This window comes from Plecotus auritus, assembly GCF_963455305.1.
Source record: "Plecotus auritus genome assembly, chromosome: 5".
Classification (NCBI taxonomy): Eukaryota; Metazoa; Chordata; class Mammalia; order Chiroptera; family Vespertilionidae; genus Plecotus; species Plecotus auritus.
The window spans coordinates 137,258,278-137,275,509 of NC_137776.1; the positions used below are offsets into that span (position 1 = coordinate 137,258,278).

General features: G+C 42.3%; 1 protein-coding gene across 7 annotated transcripts in view; it reads right to left on the minus strand.

The window, feature by feature from the left end:
- Positions 1-267: 267 nt before the first annotated feature.
- VLDLR (very low density lipoprotein receptor) overlaps positions 268-17,232 on the minus strand; it is a 35,594-nt gene continuing 18,629 nt past the window's right edge. For 4 of the 7 annotated variants that reach the window (XM_080667609.1, XM_080667610.1, XM_080667612.1 and 1 more), the window contains 15 exons: positions 16,005-16,376; positions 15,780-15,902; positions 15,571-15,693; positions 15,079-15,198; positions 14,840-14,965; positions 13,887-14,058; positions 13,080-13,298; positions 11,918-12,036; positions 11,204-11,343; positions 10,726-10,867; positions 7,206-7,352; positions 3,552-3,635; positions 3,095-3,175; positions 2,094-2,263; positions 268-1,240 (listed from right to left, as the gene is read on the minus strand). In XM_080667609.1, the coding sequence (XP_080523735.1) occupies positions 1,205-1,240; positions 2,094-2,263; positions 3,095-3,175; positions 3,552-3,635; positions 7,206-7,352; positions 10,726-10,867; positions 11,204-11,343; positions 11,918-12,036; positions 13,080-13,298; positions 13,887-14,058; positions 14,840-14,965; positions 15,079-15,198; positions 15,571-15,693; positions 15,780-15,902; positions 16,005-16,376 (2,174 nt within the window). In that variant the 3' untranslated portion in view covers positions 268-1,204. The remainder of the gene's footprint in view (positions 1,241-2,093; positions 2,264-3,094; positions 3,176-3,551; positions 3,636-7,205; positions 7,353-10,725; positions 10,868-11,203; positions 11,344-11,917; positions 12,037-13,079; positions 13,299-13,886; positions 14,059-14,839; positions 14,966-15,078; positions 15,199-15,570; positions 15,694-15,779; positions 15,903-16,004; positions 16,377-17,232) is intronic. The other 3 variants (XM_080667611.1, XM_080667613.1, XM_080667615.1) reach the window with 1 other exon arrangement.

Sequence of the window (17,232 nt, forward strand, 5' to 3'; positions counted from 1 at the left end):
CTGAAGGGCTTGTGGAAACACATATTCCTGGACCCCACCTCCAGAGCTTCTGACCTAGCATTTTTAACAAGTTCCCAGGTAATACAGATGCTAACCTTAACCTCACTGAGAGCCGCTACTTTAGATTGTTCAAGAATGGTACTACTAGTTATTCTTAGCTCTCTTCATGGTAGACTGGCTAGACTCCTAAAGAAGAAAGTCCTTTCCCATGCCTTAGAAAGCACTGGTCCTTGAACTACATATATGTAATTATAGAAGATGGAAAATGAATTTAATATGAAGAAGCAGAATTGATAGAAATCTTAGCATATGTTTCTAGATCAGGAAACAAATTAATGAGAAAAGAAAGTTTCCTCTAAGCAAGAGGAATTCCAGGTACATGGTACCCTAGCTTTTTTTTTTTTTTTTTTACAAAATAAATTATTGCAGAGGAAATATTTAGTAGTACCTTGTCCTTTTTGTGATGGTTATTTAAAAAAATTAGCAACATTATAGACTTAATTATACAACATCAAGAACTATAGCTCATGTATTTAGTTAGAACATTTGATACTATTTAGACTGTTTATAGTTTCTCCTAGAGGAATAGGCATAAACCATGGTTAAGCTGCTTAGTTTAATTTTTTAGCACTTGGAAAAAAAATGTACAGTAGTTTGAACACTCAGGCTTTGCAAACCTCCATTGAGGTCAAAGATTTCATTCATAGGTACAAAATTAGTTTACAAATTTTTTGGCAATTTCATCTTAGTAACCCGTTTTATCCTATTGCCATTGTCCCAACCATTGAAAAAGTGTACAATAATTTACATAGAAATATTTTCAAAGTGCTTAAGAATAGTGATTGTTCTCTGGGATATTTACAGGTGGCCTATACAATGTATGTACAGGTGGTATACACTATAGCACAAGTTTCATTGCTGGAATATGGCTTTCTAGGGAAAGTGCATATTTGGCCAGAGGTGGCAATACTGTCTAGAAATTCAAGGGTTATAGGGAACCACATCCAAAGCTGAAGCAGAGTGTGGACAGGAATATTTATGAAAGTCATATAAAAACGGTCAAGTACACAAGCTTGATCCACGCAGATATCTTGATGTTCTTCCAGGCTGGAGGAAGAAAGAGACTTCCACTGCTGGCTCGGTTACCATTCCAAATTGGGGAATTATTGGTTTAGATCTCAAAGGTTGAGACTTGTCTCGGAAATCAAGCTAGATCATCATCTGTGCTTACAATTGATATCTGTGGAAAAGAAAAAATATGGAGTGAGCTTGATCACTCATTGGTAGCCCTTCTAATCACTAAAATGGAACTTGCTTTTGAGTTGGCCATTCAGAAATCAAAGGTGCATAGAAGGGAAGTCAGACTCAAAATAGTATTGAGTTGTGTCACTAATGCAGTTTAACTTGAATTTAGCTGTATATACTTGGTAGAGAGGGGAAACAGTGTGACTAATTCTGCATCTTCTACTGAATGATCTTAAGTCCTGGAGAAAAATATGAAAAGACACACGTGTGCCATGAATTGGCTACCATTCTTTGTTTTGCCAGAATGTTGGAGAGGGAGTGCTCAGCACTTGTTTTGTTCATTTGGTCCCTAAATGAAGGCCAAATACTCCATTTGGGTTTCAACTAAAGAACAAGTGACTGAGTAAAAAACTAGCTAGCTCTACTAGGTGGGATAGGACACTTCCAAGCATTTGGTAATTTTGGCCCAAAGAATCTTGCTCAATACACTGACTTTAAGCTAACTCTCCTACATATCATATGCTAATTTACTTATTTAACAGTTCAAAAAGGAGCTACTTAGTTCATGCAAATATTTACATGTAGTTTCTATAACCAAAAATACCTCCAATAGTATAGGGATGACCTGAAGTTGACTTACTTGTCATCCTGTACAGGGCAGGTGCTTATCAACTGACTTACTTATGTTCTAACAGGCTACTGTCTAATCTCTGGTAGATGAAGTATTTGGTGGGTCCATGATCCTACTGGCTCTTCCTAGCCCAGACAGTCATAGCTTGAGTTTGAAGTCTCCTTACCAAACAGTCTTACTGCAAGCCATGGCATAAAAGGACACAAAGCTGACTTACGGCTGGGTACGTGTGTCCAACCGAAGCACTGTGTCTACCAATGTCTATAGACAGGTCCTCTTCAGTGGTCTTCAAGTACACAGGATTGTCAAAGTTCATGCTTTTCATGTTCTTGTGCTGCCAGTTCCGCCACATCAAGTAGCCCCCTACTGCTGCCATTGCTAAGAGCACTGAAAAAGGTTAGAAGGCAACTAAGCAAGGTCTAGTCTCAAAACACAGGAAAAAAGATCATGCTCATGAATCCATAAGCGACATTCCTAAAAGTTTCATGTTCTATGAAGCTGAGATAACCAGAAGTTAGAATCTAAATGAGCAGGAGCTTGAAACAAGTTCAGACCAATGGTTAAGTGTTATTCCATAGACTGGGGAAACAGAGCGTCCAGGGCCCCTTCCCAGGCAGAATGAATTAAAATTGCAGAAGCTTCTGGAGAGCTCTTCAAGGGGTCCTCCTAGTGTGTTAGCTGAGCTTGCAATCCAGTGATTTAGAATAAAAAGGCCATTATAGCATAGTGCCTTAGCATTCACATACTCAATAGTAGCTTTAGAGGTTCATCTCCCTGGGTTTGAAAATTCTTCACTATTTTTAACTTACTCCCTATAAGTCCTATAATTCTTCAAGAAGGCATTTAAGCATTGTACCTCCTCTGTATGAAATACTATATGTATTTCAAAGAGAATTAGGACAGTTTTCTTTACTTAAAGGGACGTATTGTGAAAGGGGGTAAGCCAGACTAACCATTCTGAAGTAGAAAGCTCTAAGCAGCCTTCATGTAATAGCTGAACATTTATCACTGCCAGTCACTGTGGGAAGGGTACCACTGAAGAGAAAGGCATGGACTCTCAACTCCATGTGCCATGTTGGGAAGAGAGTAAAATGTTGGAAGTATGTCTCTAGATGAACTATAAATCCCATGTTGGAAGTATGTCTCTAGATGAACTATAAATCCCCATCTGGTATCTAAGAAGTTCATGGGCTCCACATATATAAAGAATTGACTTACAGAGAGGAAGGATGGCCCAGGCAGCGGAAGTCCCTTTTGGGGGAACACTGACCTCTGATACTGCTGTGGTCATGTTGATCCCTATAGGGGGATAAAAAGAATCAGTTTAGAAGAATCTGAACTTAGACTTGGAAATGCACCCATCTAGTGGAGAGCCTCATACCCTTGCATCCATCACGGATGCTCAGTATCTACTATGATTGTATACCAGCAACAACTGATCTAGAAGTATTTGAGAGTCACATGCTGTTATAGCCATTTCATTAACATTTCTCTAACACAAACCTTAATAAGTCAGGTCAGGCTAAGACTTGAAGCTTCTTAGTCTTTGCAGTTTAAAAGTAGGTTACCAATCGGGGCAGAGCTAGTAGTTAAAGGCTGTATTAATTATTTAAGTAATAGATACAAAGTGTGGCTGTTAGTTTAGATTAACAGTTTGCAATACTGAACCCAATACCTCCAGGAACTAGTCCACTAGTTGGTGAAATTTCTGTTGTGTTGGTATCTTTTGTCTCACTGTAAGCCATAGTAGTTGCAGTACCTGAATTATAAAAACCAAGAACCTGGTTAATGCCAAGGTTCCAGAGTGGCTAGTTGTTTAGTCCAGATGAGCCCTGGCTGGGCTATTTTAATTCCACAGGAAATAGACACAACACTGCTGAACTAAGTTGCATGGTGGATGCACCAAAACTGGGAGAAACGGCAGTCTTCAGACAAAACCAGACATATGAGACTTTAGGCAGAAGAGCAAGCATTTGAAATCTGACAATTCAAAAAGACACACAGCCACACTTCATGACCCCTCTAAGCAATCTCCAGGCTCCTGAAAGTTACAAAAAATGCCCGTGAGCCTGGCAGCGGAGGCTCAGTGGTTGAACCAGGAGATCATTGTTCGATTCACAGTCAGGGCACATGCCTGGGTTTTGGGTTTGATACCCCAGTAGGGGGCATGCAGGAGGCAGCCAATCAATGATTCTCTTTCATCATTAATATTTCTCTCTCTCCCTCTCCCTTCCTCTCTGAAATCAATAAAAATATATTTTAAAAAAAGAAAAAAAGAAATGCTCTTGAAAACAGATGACTAGGGAGGAGAAACCAAGATGGCGGCATAGGTAAACACCTAAACTGCTGCCTCGCACAACAATTTCAAAACTACAACTAAAAGACAGAACGGACACCATCCAGAACCACAGGAAAGCTGGCTGAGTGAAAATTCTACAACTAGAAGGAGAGAGAAAAGCTCACAGAGAATTGGAGGTACGGCAAAGGGGCTTTGTGCGCGCAGAGAGGAAGGGCGGCTGAGAGCATGGCTGACTTTCTCTGGCGGAAGGGGGAAGGAAGCCTCCGACCGCACTGAACCCCAGTTCTGACTGCACTGAACCCCAGTTCCGGGCGAACCCCTGGGGACCCACGCTCTTACGGGGGGAGTCTGGACTCTCGGGCGGAGACTCGAGCTGGGAAAGGCAGAAGTCTGAAGGCGCACGCGGGCCAGTGCGCACAAAGGCTGCGGAGGTTGCCACAGGCTTTCCCTAGTGGAAGGGAGTCAGAGGATCCTGACTGCACTGAGCCCCAGTTCTGACTGCAGTGAACCCCAGTTCCAGGCGAGCCCCTGGGGACCCACGCTCTTGTGGGGGGAGTCTGGACTCTCGGGCGGAGACTCGGAAGCCGGAGAAGGCGGAGGACTGAAAGTGCGCATGCGCACGTGCCAGTGCGCACAAAGGCTGCGGAGGTTGCCACAGGCTTTCCCTAGTGGAAGGGAGTCAGAGGCTCCTGACGGCACTGAGCCCCAGTTCTGACTGCAGTGATCCCCAGTTCCAGGCGAGCCCCTGGGGACCCACACTCTTGTGGGGGGAGTCTGGACTCTCAGGCGGAGACTCGAGCTGGGGAAGGCGGAGGACTGAAAGCGCACATGCGCGCAAGGGCAAGGCTGACAGGAAGCCAAGACTGAGACTCCACCCCATCCAAGCTGAGCACAGAGGCTATTGCAATTTGGCAAGTCTAATCCTATAAGGCTGTCTCCAGCACCGAACTTCTCCCAGCATAGACACAGCTGATCCTTACAGCCAACTGGCCCGGAGGTCAATTCTTCCCAGTGATACCAACAACAATAAAGACTTAATTACAACAAGGCTGTACACACAGTCCACAAAGGGGTGCACCAAGAGTGTCCACCTCAGGTTAACTGGGGAAGCAGACCCACTGGGCCATATTGGAAACCTAGCACAAATATCTACCTTACCAACTCAGGGAATCAATGAAAATGCGGGGTCAAAGAATCTAGATCACAAACGAAAGAAATGGAGGAAAACAAACGACTGGATATAGAATTCAAAACCACGGTTATAAGACTTTTTAAGAATATCCTAGAAAAGGCCGATAAATATAACGAGACCCTCGAAGATATGAAAAAGGACCAACTAGAGATTAAACATACACTGACTGAAATAAAAAATATTATACAGAGACCCAGAAACAGAATAGAGGAACACAAGAATCAAGTCAAAGAATTGAAATACAAAGAAGCAAAAAACACTCAACTGAAAAAGCAAAAAGCAAAAAAAAAAATCCAAAAAGTTGAAGATAATGTAAGAAGACTCTGGGACAACTTCAAGCGTACCAACATCAGAATTATGGGGGTGCCAGAAGAAGAGAGAAAGCAAGATACTGAAAACCTATTTGAAGAAATAATGACCGAAAACTTCCCCCACCTGGTGAAAGAAATAGACTTACAAGTCCAGGAAGTGCACAGAACCCCAAACAAAAGGAATCCAAAGAGGACCACACCAAGACACATCATAATTAAAATGCCAAGAGCAAAAGACAAAGAGAGAATATTAAAAGCAGCAAGAGAAAAACAGTTAATTACCTACAAGGGAGCACCCATACGACTGTCAGCTGACTTCTCAACAGAAACTATGCAGGCCAGACGGGAGTGGCAAGAAATTTTCAATGTGATGAATAGCAAGAACCTACAACCAAGATTACTCTACCCAGCAAAGCTATCATTCAGAATTGAAGGGCAGATAAAGAGCTTCACAGATAAGAAAAAGCTGAAGGAGTTCATCACCACCAAACCAGTATTATATGAAATGCTGAAAGGTATTCTTAAAGAAGAGGAAGAAGAAAAAAGTAAAGAGAAAAATTATGAACAACAAATACATATCTATCAACAAGCGAACCTAAAAATCAAGTGAATTAAAAACCTGAGGAGCAGAATAATCTGGTGAATATAATAGAATCAGGGGCATAGAAAGGGAGTGGACTGATAATTCTCAGGGGGAAAAGGGTATGGGGGGTTCATGAAGAGAATGGACAAAAATCATACACCTATGGATGAGGACAGTGGGGGGGAGGTAAGGGCAGAAGGTGGGGTGGGAAAGGGGTGGAGGGGAGCTATGGGGGGAAAAAGGAGAAATAATTGTAATAATCTGAATAAAGATTTATTTAAAAAAAAAAACAAAAAAACAAAAAAACAAAAAAAAAAAAACAAAACAAAAAAAAAGAAAACAGATGACCAGGCATACTAGTCTTACCCCAGATTGTCTTGCAACTACTTTCTCAGTAAACGGAGCTAGTCCCTGCAGGGACTCAGGATTAAACTAATAAAAACCTCACCATATGAGCTCCTTGCTCACAACATGTGAGTTGAATTTGCCACTCAACCAAAAGCTAAGAACAGAAGACTAAAAATGTACGTTTAAGTGTGAGTTTAAGATAGTGTCCTGCACTGGGGCTATGAGGTTTCCTGTAACCATAACCTTCTTTGTGCATGATTTCTGGCCTCTCTCTTCAGAGGAAATGTTAAGGCTTTGTTCTATTATCTGCACGTTGCCTAGCTCAGTATTGTCATGGGACAAATCAGTAAGAGGCCTGTTAATACTTTGACGAAAGTGTCACTTATAGACTCATCTGATGTTGAAATTAGTTAAAAGTCAACTCTGAAGTAATGCCATGAATACCTGGTAGGCAACAGTACCAGGCAGGTTCTCAAAGCTATTCCTAGAGTTAGTTAAAACAGAATTCTTAAAACCCAGGCTAGTTTTCATAGCTAGTGTCTTATTCTATGGCCTGTTGTATGTCTGGCTAGTGGATGAAAAGTAAAAAGTCTTACTTTGGCACTCCCGGCCATTTGCCCGTAGGTTGTACCCGTTGGGACAGGAACAAGTGTATTTTGGGGAGTGATCATTAATCTGTGGTGCTGGCAGACATAGGTATTCACATCCTCCATTCTCCATGTCTTCTTCACACCAATTTTTACCTGTTCAGACACAGAAACCGTTTAAAAGAAGTACGCCAGGGTCTGTTATATACATAAAGTCCTGTTCTAAGTGCCAAAGACATGAATCCTTGGCCCCAAGGAGTTTAAACTTGTCTACTCTGTCAAACCTTCAAGTTAAACCAATACCAATGGAGACTAAATATAAGAGCACAGACAGCATGCCCTAAGGACACCAGAGATCCAAAGAAACTTCTTGGAAGTAGAACAAGAGTTATGCCTTGAACAGATGGATGGTGAGGGAGTAGGTGGAGAATGGAGGTGAGTGACCAGGAGTGGCACTAATTACTGGTCCAAAGCTCATAGTGAAGGCTCAGAGGAAGGAGATAAGCATGCTCTCCTGGCTTTATCATGCCTTGTTCCCACAAAGTGGAAGGCACTCAACTATATGGAAGTTTAAGAGTTTCATTCATTCATTTTTATGCATATAACATCCCTCCACACATACACACACAACATACACACACAGTTCACCTAATCAGCCTTCCTCTCTCAAGCTCCTGGTAACCACTAATCTCTTTATTATCTGTACTAGAGGCCCAGTGCATGAAATTAGTGCACTCAGGGGGAGAGGGGGTCCCTCAGCCCAGTTTATGCCCTCGCGCAGTCCGGGAGCCCTTGGGGGATGTCCGCGCCAGGCGGGAGCCTGGCTTCTGGCTAAGTGGTGCTCCTCCTGTGGGAGTGCACTGACCACCAGGGGGCAGCTCCTGCGTTGAGCATCTGCCCCCTGGTGGTCAGTGCGCATTATAGCGAACGGTCGTTCAGCCATTCAGTCGATTTGCATATTAACCTTTTATTATATTATATAGGATAGTTTTCCCTTCTCCAAGGTGTCATATAAATGTAGTTACACAGTATCTGTCCTTTTCAAACTCTCTTATTTCATTTAGCAATATTAAGAGTTATGAAGTGTACCTCATTATAGCTTAATCATTGTATTTCCCTAATGACTAAAGGTTTTGAACATCTTTTCATGTACTTATTGGACATGTAGAGCTTCTTTGGAGAAATGTCTATTCAAATAATTTATCCATTTTTAATTTTTTATATTATTTTCCCCTCTCCCCCCATTTACCCCTTCTCTGCACTATTGTCTGTCCATGGATTATGTATATACACATGTAAGTTTTTTGATTAATCTCTCCCCTCTCCTCCCCTCCCCCCCACCCCCCCCCCCCAGCCTCCCCTTTCCCTCTGAGATTTGTCAGTCTGTTCCATGCTTCCATGTCTCTGGATCTATTTTATTCATCATTTTATTTTGTTCATTAGATTCCATATTTAAGAGAGATCATGTGATACTTGTCTTTTTCTGACTGGCTTATTTTGCCTAGCATAATACTCTCCAGGTCCCTCCATGCTACCTCGGATATTTGCTTTTTTATTTTTGAGTTGTAAGAGTCCTTTATGTGTTCTGGGTAACAGATTCTTATTGACTTTATGATTTGCAAGTATTTTCTCCCATTCTTGGGTTGCCTTTTCACTTTTTTTGATAGTATACTTGGAATCACAAAATTTTTAAAAATTCTGATGAAGTTCTCTTTATTTCTTCTGTCACTTGTGCTTTTGGTATCATATATTAGAAACGATTAACTCAAGGATGTGAAGATTTACTCCTATGTTCTCTTTTTTTAAATGAATGTGCACTAGGGCCACTTGAGACACTGGGAGCATTTTATTCTATGGATTCTAAAGCTCAGTCTTTTTCAACCTTATATTGCCAGGGCCTAGAACTGTACCTGTCACCTAATAGATTTTTTAAAAATTATTCCCATTTCATACCCCTCCCCTTTGGCAACTAAGCTTGCTCTCTTCTGTATCTATGGGTCTGTTTCTATTTATTCATTTATTTTGTTTCTTAGATTCCACATATGTATAAGGGAAATAATATGGTATTTGTCTTTCTCTGTCTGACTTACTTCATTTAGCATAATACCTTCTAGTTCCATCCATATTGTTGCAAACAGCAAAATTTCATTCTTATTTATTGCTCAATAATATTCCATTGATGTCCATTCATTGATGGACATCTAGGTTGCTTCCATATTTTGGCTATTACTAGTAATGCTGCAATGAACATAGGGGTGCATATATCTTTTTGAATTAGAATTTTTGTTTTCTTCAGGTAAATACTCAGAAGTGGAATTCTGGATCATATGAAAGTTCTGTTTTTAATGTTTCTGAGGAATCTCCATATTGTTTTCCATATGGCTGTACTAATTTACAATCCCACCAATAGTGCATGAGGGTTCCCTTTAGAGTAAATCGTCACCAACACTTGTTGTTTGTTGATTTATTGCTGATAGCCATCTGACAGGTGTGAGGTGATAACTCATTGTGATTTTTATTTGCATTTCCCTGATGATTAGTAACATTAAGCATCTTTTCATATGTCTGTTTGCCATTTGTATGTTATCTTGGAAGAAATATCAATTCAGGTCCTCTGCCCATTTTGTTGTTGTTGTGGTGGGTTTTTTTTTTTTTTTTTTTTTAATCTTCACCCAAGGATATTTTCCCATTGATTTTTTAGGGAGAATAGAAGAGAGAGGGAAAGACAGAGAGAAACATCAATGTGAGAGAAACACATCAATTGGTTGCCTCCTGCATGTGCCCCAGCCAGGGCCTGGGTTGGGGAGGAGCCTGAATCAACGTACATGCCCTTGACTGGAATTGAACCCAGGACCCTTTGGTCCGCAGGCCCACACTCTATCCACTGAACCAAACTGGTCAGGGCCCTCTGCCCATTTTTCAATTGGGTTGTTGCTGTATGTTTTTTGGGTGTTACATTGTATGAGTTCTTTATATATTTTGGATATTAACCCCTTATTAGATGTATCATTTGCAAATATTTTCTCCTATTCAGTAGGTTGTCTTTTCGTTTTGTTGGTAGTTTCCTTTGCTGCACAAAAACTCTTTAGCTTGATATTAAAAGTTTCATTTAGACAGAACCAATCAAGTCTTTTGAGGAGACAATATGACCAGATGTGTCTGAGCATCTGCACAATCCTATACAAGATGCCTCATGGAGGGTGGAGGGAGGGAAAGTGTGTGGCTACTTTGGAGGCTAGTGCCATAGCCTTAGCAAGAGGGGATGCAGGCCAAGGGGATGTGGAAAGATAGAAATAAAAGACTGAACATGGAGGGTTGGGAGGGAATAGAAGAGCTCAAGTCCTGAAGCTCTTTTACTGGAAATCAGAAATAAAATATCCCAAACTCCAGGTTTGAAGTGTTTGGTATAGAAGGGAAAAGCTCCCTTTTAGAGCAAGCTGAATTGCTAACAAGCTACTGATACCCAGCAGGTACTGTGTCATGCTCCTGCGCTTAAAGTGGCCATGAAGGCTCCTGCTTCCCCCGTTACCTGATGGCTGCACGAGTTCATGATAGACAATGATGTCTTGGGCATCATTAAGGTTGTTAACTAGAGTGGCCAGCTCCGACCCAGTGAATTTATTGGCACCATAGACGGCTTCATTTTCCCCGTCTATCCAGTAGACACGATCCTAAAACAGAACCCCCAAATTAGCACGTATATGTAGGATTAACACAAATCACTGTCTAACTAAGGTCATTATTATTTACTGGCAAATTAATGGACCAAGTTTATTTAAGGCTGTCCTGGGATACTGGATGTAAAACTGTAAGAGAGCAAGTTCAGGTTTCTTAAAGTGCTACAAAGAATCAATATCTAACTTGCCCCAGGTTTTAAGTGACAGCAGCTTTTCAAGTCATGCCCTCTGCTCTCCCCGCCCCCCCCTTGCCCCCCATGCCTGTTCCTTCTCCCCAAGGCACTATAGTAACTCAAAGGTATACACTTGGACATGAGGCAGGCGTCTTACCTCAAATATCGTTAGTGCGAGAGGATGGGCGAGGAACTCCAGAGACTTGAGCACTATCCTCCGATCTTGGCCGTTCAAGTCCACACTGGATAACATGTGCAACTTGGAATCAAGCCAATAGAGACGGCTCTTTATGAGGTCTAGGCAGGAAAAGAATTTCGTTGCATGGTAAGTCACTATTGCTCTGGCTTCCATTTAAAATCTCTGAGGAATCCGATATTCAACTTTTATGATTCCTGCTCCAGCAGGGATTCTTAATGGGATCCCGCAAATCTTGTGAAATGGCATGCCATTTTGGGAAACTCAAGGGGTACCTAAGGTTCTCAAAGTAACTGGCTTAAGAAATGTTACTCACATGATAGAAGTTCTAAAAGAGGCTAGCATTTTGTTGTTCTCTCCTTATGAGCCAGAAAAACTGTTATAAGCTGGCAATTCAGGAAATGCTAAGGCATCTGGGCCAGGAGTATTTAGGGTGAGAGTTCCCAAGACCCACGATTCACTGAATTTGTGTCAGATATTAGGCCCCAATGGACAGAAAAGCTAGTAATTATGCATGCAATTTAAATTCCCCATTCCATTGGTATTGCTCAGTTATTTCCATCCAAAGTCACTGCTCTAGCGCTGTCTGCTGTAGTCCAGAATTAACGATGGAGATCAGTTAAAGCCGGGTGAAGGCTGTTGAATTGGTGGTCAACACAGGAAGAACATACGTACCAAGTGTAATTCCATTAGGCCATTGGATATCCACTGCCACCAGCGGCCTTCTATCAAATCCATTCATTCCTGCTTTTTCTATTTTAGCTGGCTCACCCCAGTCTGACCAATAAACAAATCTGGGAAGAATTAAATTAGAAATAAGCCTCAGTGGTTTTAGAACGAATAAAGTTGTAGCTTAGGACAAACGTTCAAAGCGTGAACAGAAAATTCTAGGGATTGATTATGACAAATAGTAACATTTCAGGCTATAAGTTATGTTCTGCATAAACAAAATTAATACTAAGAACCTACAAGCTCATTCACTATATCAATATATATAAGTCAGCCAAAAGTCACAGATTATGTATTCTGTTTTTATTTCTATTTTTTATTTTTTTGTTAATCCTCACCTGAGGAGGGTATTTTTTTTCCATTGATTTTTAGAGAGACTGGAAGGGAGGGGGAGAGACCAAGAAAACCATTGTTGTGAGAGACACATAAATTGGAATCGAACCCCGGACTCTTCAGTCTGTGGGCCAATGCCCTCACCACTGAGTCAAACCGGAAGAGCTATGTTCCATTTTTAAAAGGCTGATTCTTTCTGAGGAGTATAGAAGAGTATCTGTTAAGTTTGACAGCAGGGGTAGCTGATCGTGTGCTGGTAAGGTTACACAGGGCCCATTTCTGATTACTGTAGGCTTAGCTTCCTTAGCTGTTTTGTTTGTTATTTAGTGGCAATTTAGGAAACCTCTCTGTGAAATGTTTCTAGCGAGGTCAATTTCAACTGGACTTTCGGACAAGCCTTGAGGTAATGTAGTTACCAAAATCCTCACAACTCATGCTAAGACTTAGGTTTGATCATCCAGAGCTAACCTGACAAAGCATTCCGACAAAAATAACAAGTCCCTTGTGTAGAAGCTGGGTGGGTACAAGGGTTCAAATCCACCCTCTGTTGCTTATCAAATCAGAAACGCTGTTTCCTTAACTTCGACCAGCAGTCAGACTGCCCTGGGAGGGCCTGTCACATAGGTGGTACCATGACATGTTGAGCCAGACAATTCTTTCTCGAGGGCAGCTGATAGGTCTTGATATTTCAGTTCTACTTCAGGCACGAGAAGGGCTCCTGGCCTGTGCAGACAGCACCCAAAAGGCTACGGGATGCAAAACACAGAATACAAACCCAGACAGGGGGTCCACGGCTATGGAGGCAGGCTCTCGCAAGTCCGAGTTAAACAGGAGCTTCCTCTTGGTTCCGTCCAGGGTAGCTACTGAAATAGTCTTAGAAGCCGCGTCAGTCCAGTAGAGGGTCTTGTACACCCAATCAACAGCAATGGCTGCAGGATTATAGACATTGTCGATCATTTTAACATGTCTACCAACCTTGTCATCAAGGGAGGCACTGAAACAGAGTAGGTCACAAGAAATTTCAGAGGTTGACGCCATCGGAGCCTGGAGAACAGACTTTCTGCTTACAAAATGGTCCACAGCCTTGTTCGGAGAGAACTCTAGTAACACCGCTCACCGCTCCAATGACTGAGCCGGGCTGCTCACTGCTACTGCATTAACAGTAGGCTATCTAGTTGCTGTATGTGTTCTATATGCCAGACCCACACGCTTCTAAGTGGAGCTATTTGTTTCAGTAGCCACCATCTGAGTTTCTCTAGTTCCCCTTAAGGAAAAGCTGCACTACCATTTCTATTTGTAGCAACCATAAACGGTTCTCAATTAACTGTAAAGGGGAGAAAATAGGAGAAATTAAGATGTCAGCTGTGATAATCTTTTAGCTGTAGACATTTTTTATTTTATAGGTGACTGTTCATTTGTAACGAGGAACTGATAGTCATGGAAAAGTTAAAGAATGGGTGTTTAGATTTACTGTTTCCAGCTAATTAGATGCTAGATCGAGACAAGAGAAATTCCTTCAAACCTTCCCAAAGGCCAAGCGCTTGAGACCAAACAAGACACCAAGAATGGAACTGAAAGTTACCTGAAGATGGCCTTTTGGCTCAGATCAGCCCAGAATAGTTTCTGGGCAGCAATGTCAGCATCGAGAGCCACAGTGTTTCTTAGCTGCTCCACTAGTTGGATATATTCTTTCCTCTCTAAGCCAATCTTCCTGATGTCTCTGCGATTAGTGAAGATCAGACTTGGCTCTTTCCCTGCAAGACACGAGTCCATTGTATTTAGTTTTGCTGCAAGAAGATAAGGTCCTTCTAAGTTACCTCCTCCCAACAGAGCAGCACTTAAAAAGTGAAGCCACCACCCTGGCCAGTGTGTTCAGTGGTTAGAGCATCAGCCCATGCACCAAAGGGTCTCAGGTCTGATTCCTGGTCAAGGGCATGTACCTGGGTTACAGGTTACATCCCTGCCCCATTTTGGGTCTGTGGAGGAGGCAGCCAATTGATGTGTCTCTCACATTGATGTTTCTCTCACCCTCCCTCTCTCCTCCTCCTTCTCTCCCTTCTACTCTCTCTAAGAAATCAATGGAAAAAATATCCTTGGGCGAGGAGTGAAAAAAAAAAAGTGAAGCCATTGCTGAACACCTCAGGAGTACTTGTGCCCGAGGCCGTGCCCCAGAGACCTACAAGTGCTTCCCACTACTGAAGAAGGCAGTTCTGAGGTCTCAGCATTCAACAACAGGGCTACTGGTGAATAAGTTATTTATTTGAATTGCACTCAAGTATCGGAAGCAGAAAGTAAGCAAAACTGGCAGGTATTCATGGTATCATGTGCAAAAGGAATAGACCAAGGCAGGAATCTGGGGAAATGATCTCTTTTTAACCTACGATAGAGAATGCGCTGTTATTTTAGTAGCATTGCGCTCAAGTATTATTTTAATTTCATCTTCAATTTGGCTATTGTCATCATAGGCTGTACCTTTCCTAAAAGATACACTTACTCTTAAAGATACCAGCGCAACACCAGTCCCAGTCCATTTACCTACAGCCTTGCACACGCCAGTGGCAAGATCCATCTGATAGCCACGACTACATTCACACTTGTAACCGCCTTTTAAGTTGATACAAATTTGACTGCAGATTCCCGGATTTTGGCATTCGTCAATATCTAGGAGGGAAATTAGGATTAGTCTTGCTGTTCCTGGATAACCTACAGAGAGACACTGTCCTTCCCCCCCCCCCCCCCCCACCCCAGGGCTTAGGTTTTCTTCTTTGACTCACCTCCACAGGTTTTCCTATCTATCAGCTCAAACCCAGCTGCACAGTCACATTCGTAGCCTATAACCAAGTCTCTGCAGATATGGGAACATCCACCATTGTTAATCAAGCATTCATTTACATCTGAAATAAAAATGACGTCGAATTACTTGACAACTTATTCCAAATTGACATTTGTCCTATTAACATTAAAAATCCAGGCTATCTGCAATAACTTATTTACTTAATCTGGTCAAACCTATGATTTTTCAGCCCATCTCCTTGGCCAGCTGGTTAAGCAGGATTTGATCAAGTTTCTTTCTGGTCAGTTATCTTTAAGGAGGTAAATTATGAACTAGTTTGTCACTGCATGGACTCTTGAGTCATAAAAATTCACTCTTAAGTCCAACAATTGAACTTAGTTCATTAAAAGTAGTTTAGCCAGATATTATGCATTAGCCATGCTAGATTGAATGAGCCATCCCAGCTCTGTCCCCAAGCAACCCCTTCACTTACGACATTCTTTCAGGGGCTCGTCACTCCAGTCCCTGCAGTCCTGTTCCTGGTTACATACTTTAGTGATGTCTATGCATTCCCCGCTTCTGCACTTGAACTTTCCAGGGCCCAAGCACTGATTGACTACAAAGAGAAACACAGAAGAGAGACTCCGTGAGTGGGTCCGATCAGGGTAGTCCCTTGACAAACCCACAAGAAGAGGCCCTTACCATTTTTGCAGTTGACTTCATCAGAACCGTCGACACAGTCTCGGATGCCATTACACTGCCTGCTGCCATGGATGCAGCTACCATCCTCACATTCAAACTGGTCTGGTCGGCAGGTTCGAGAAGCTACAAAGGGAGGAAACACCATGGGATGAAGCCAGCCAAGTTGTCCCCAGTGGATCCATGGGAGAGAACCGAACATGCCACACTGATGAGAACGCTACGTACGACAGTTGACCTCATCGCTGCCATCCCTGCAGTCCGAATCTCCGTCACATCGCCACTTCTTGTGGATGCACTCGCCAGAACCACACTGGATCTCGCTGGCTGGGCACTTGGTGTGTATCACTGGCTGGCGGCCACACTGCTCCAGGGACTCATCAGACTGGTCCGAGCAGTCGGCATCATCGTCACACACCCAGCTGAGGGGGATGCAGGAGGAGGCGCTGCACTGGAACTCGTGGGCACCACAGGACGGAGGGGCACAGTTGAGCTCATCACTGCCATCATTACAGTCATCCTGGCCATTGCACACAAAATTCCTGGAGATGCAGCGGCCGCTGGAGCAAGTGAACTCATCAGCGCTGCATGTTATGTTGCCTATTGAACGAGAGGAGGCCCCATTGAAAGTGCATCAGACTGGACTTTTCAGGACTTTTGTCTGGAAATATAACCTGCAGATCTTTGATCATGAATTCTAGCTTTCTTGCTTAACTTAAAAGCTAAAGTGCAATTATATCAATATCCAAGTTTTTGGAGTACCAGGAACAGTCTCACCACATAAAAGATGCAGGGACACTTGAATAAGAACAGAAATAAAGGACCAAGAAAAGAGTTGAAGACCAGAAATTAATTTGAGATGAGAGCCACAGTGGACTCTTACAGGAAGTGATCAATAACTTAAACAAGGAATTCCTTTCTGGAAGGCAGAGACTGAGTTATCTTTAAATGGACATAGTGCTTATCAGGCCACATCATAGCTGAGACGATCATGCATCAGGTATTCAGACAAATGTACACTCATAATAAGCATTATCACCCGATCACCCGAAAGGAGCCATTATGTTATCCCATCATGCATGGCTCCTTCTCTTTACATCCTTCAAATGAGGATCAGGACTAACAGGTCTTAAATATTTAAGAGTTTTAGAAAGTCAGTTTGAGGGCTAGCATGACAGTCTAGCAGCCAGGTATGCTAATAATAATAAGCTAGTCAGAGTCAAAGATAAGCCAGTTTGTACTCTGATTCAAATTCGGGCCAAATGGGTTAAGTCACAATTTGGTGGTAATTATGGTAGAGACCACGACTCTCTTGGGAAGCAAAGTCTAGATTTAATAGGGAATCACTTGGCAGCTCCAGGGCTTACCAATACATAAAGCTCAATTCCAGGGTTAAAAACCAAAACTCATTGGACTAGGTGCAGTGGTATTGACCTCCAAAGGTAATTTCTACACA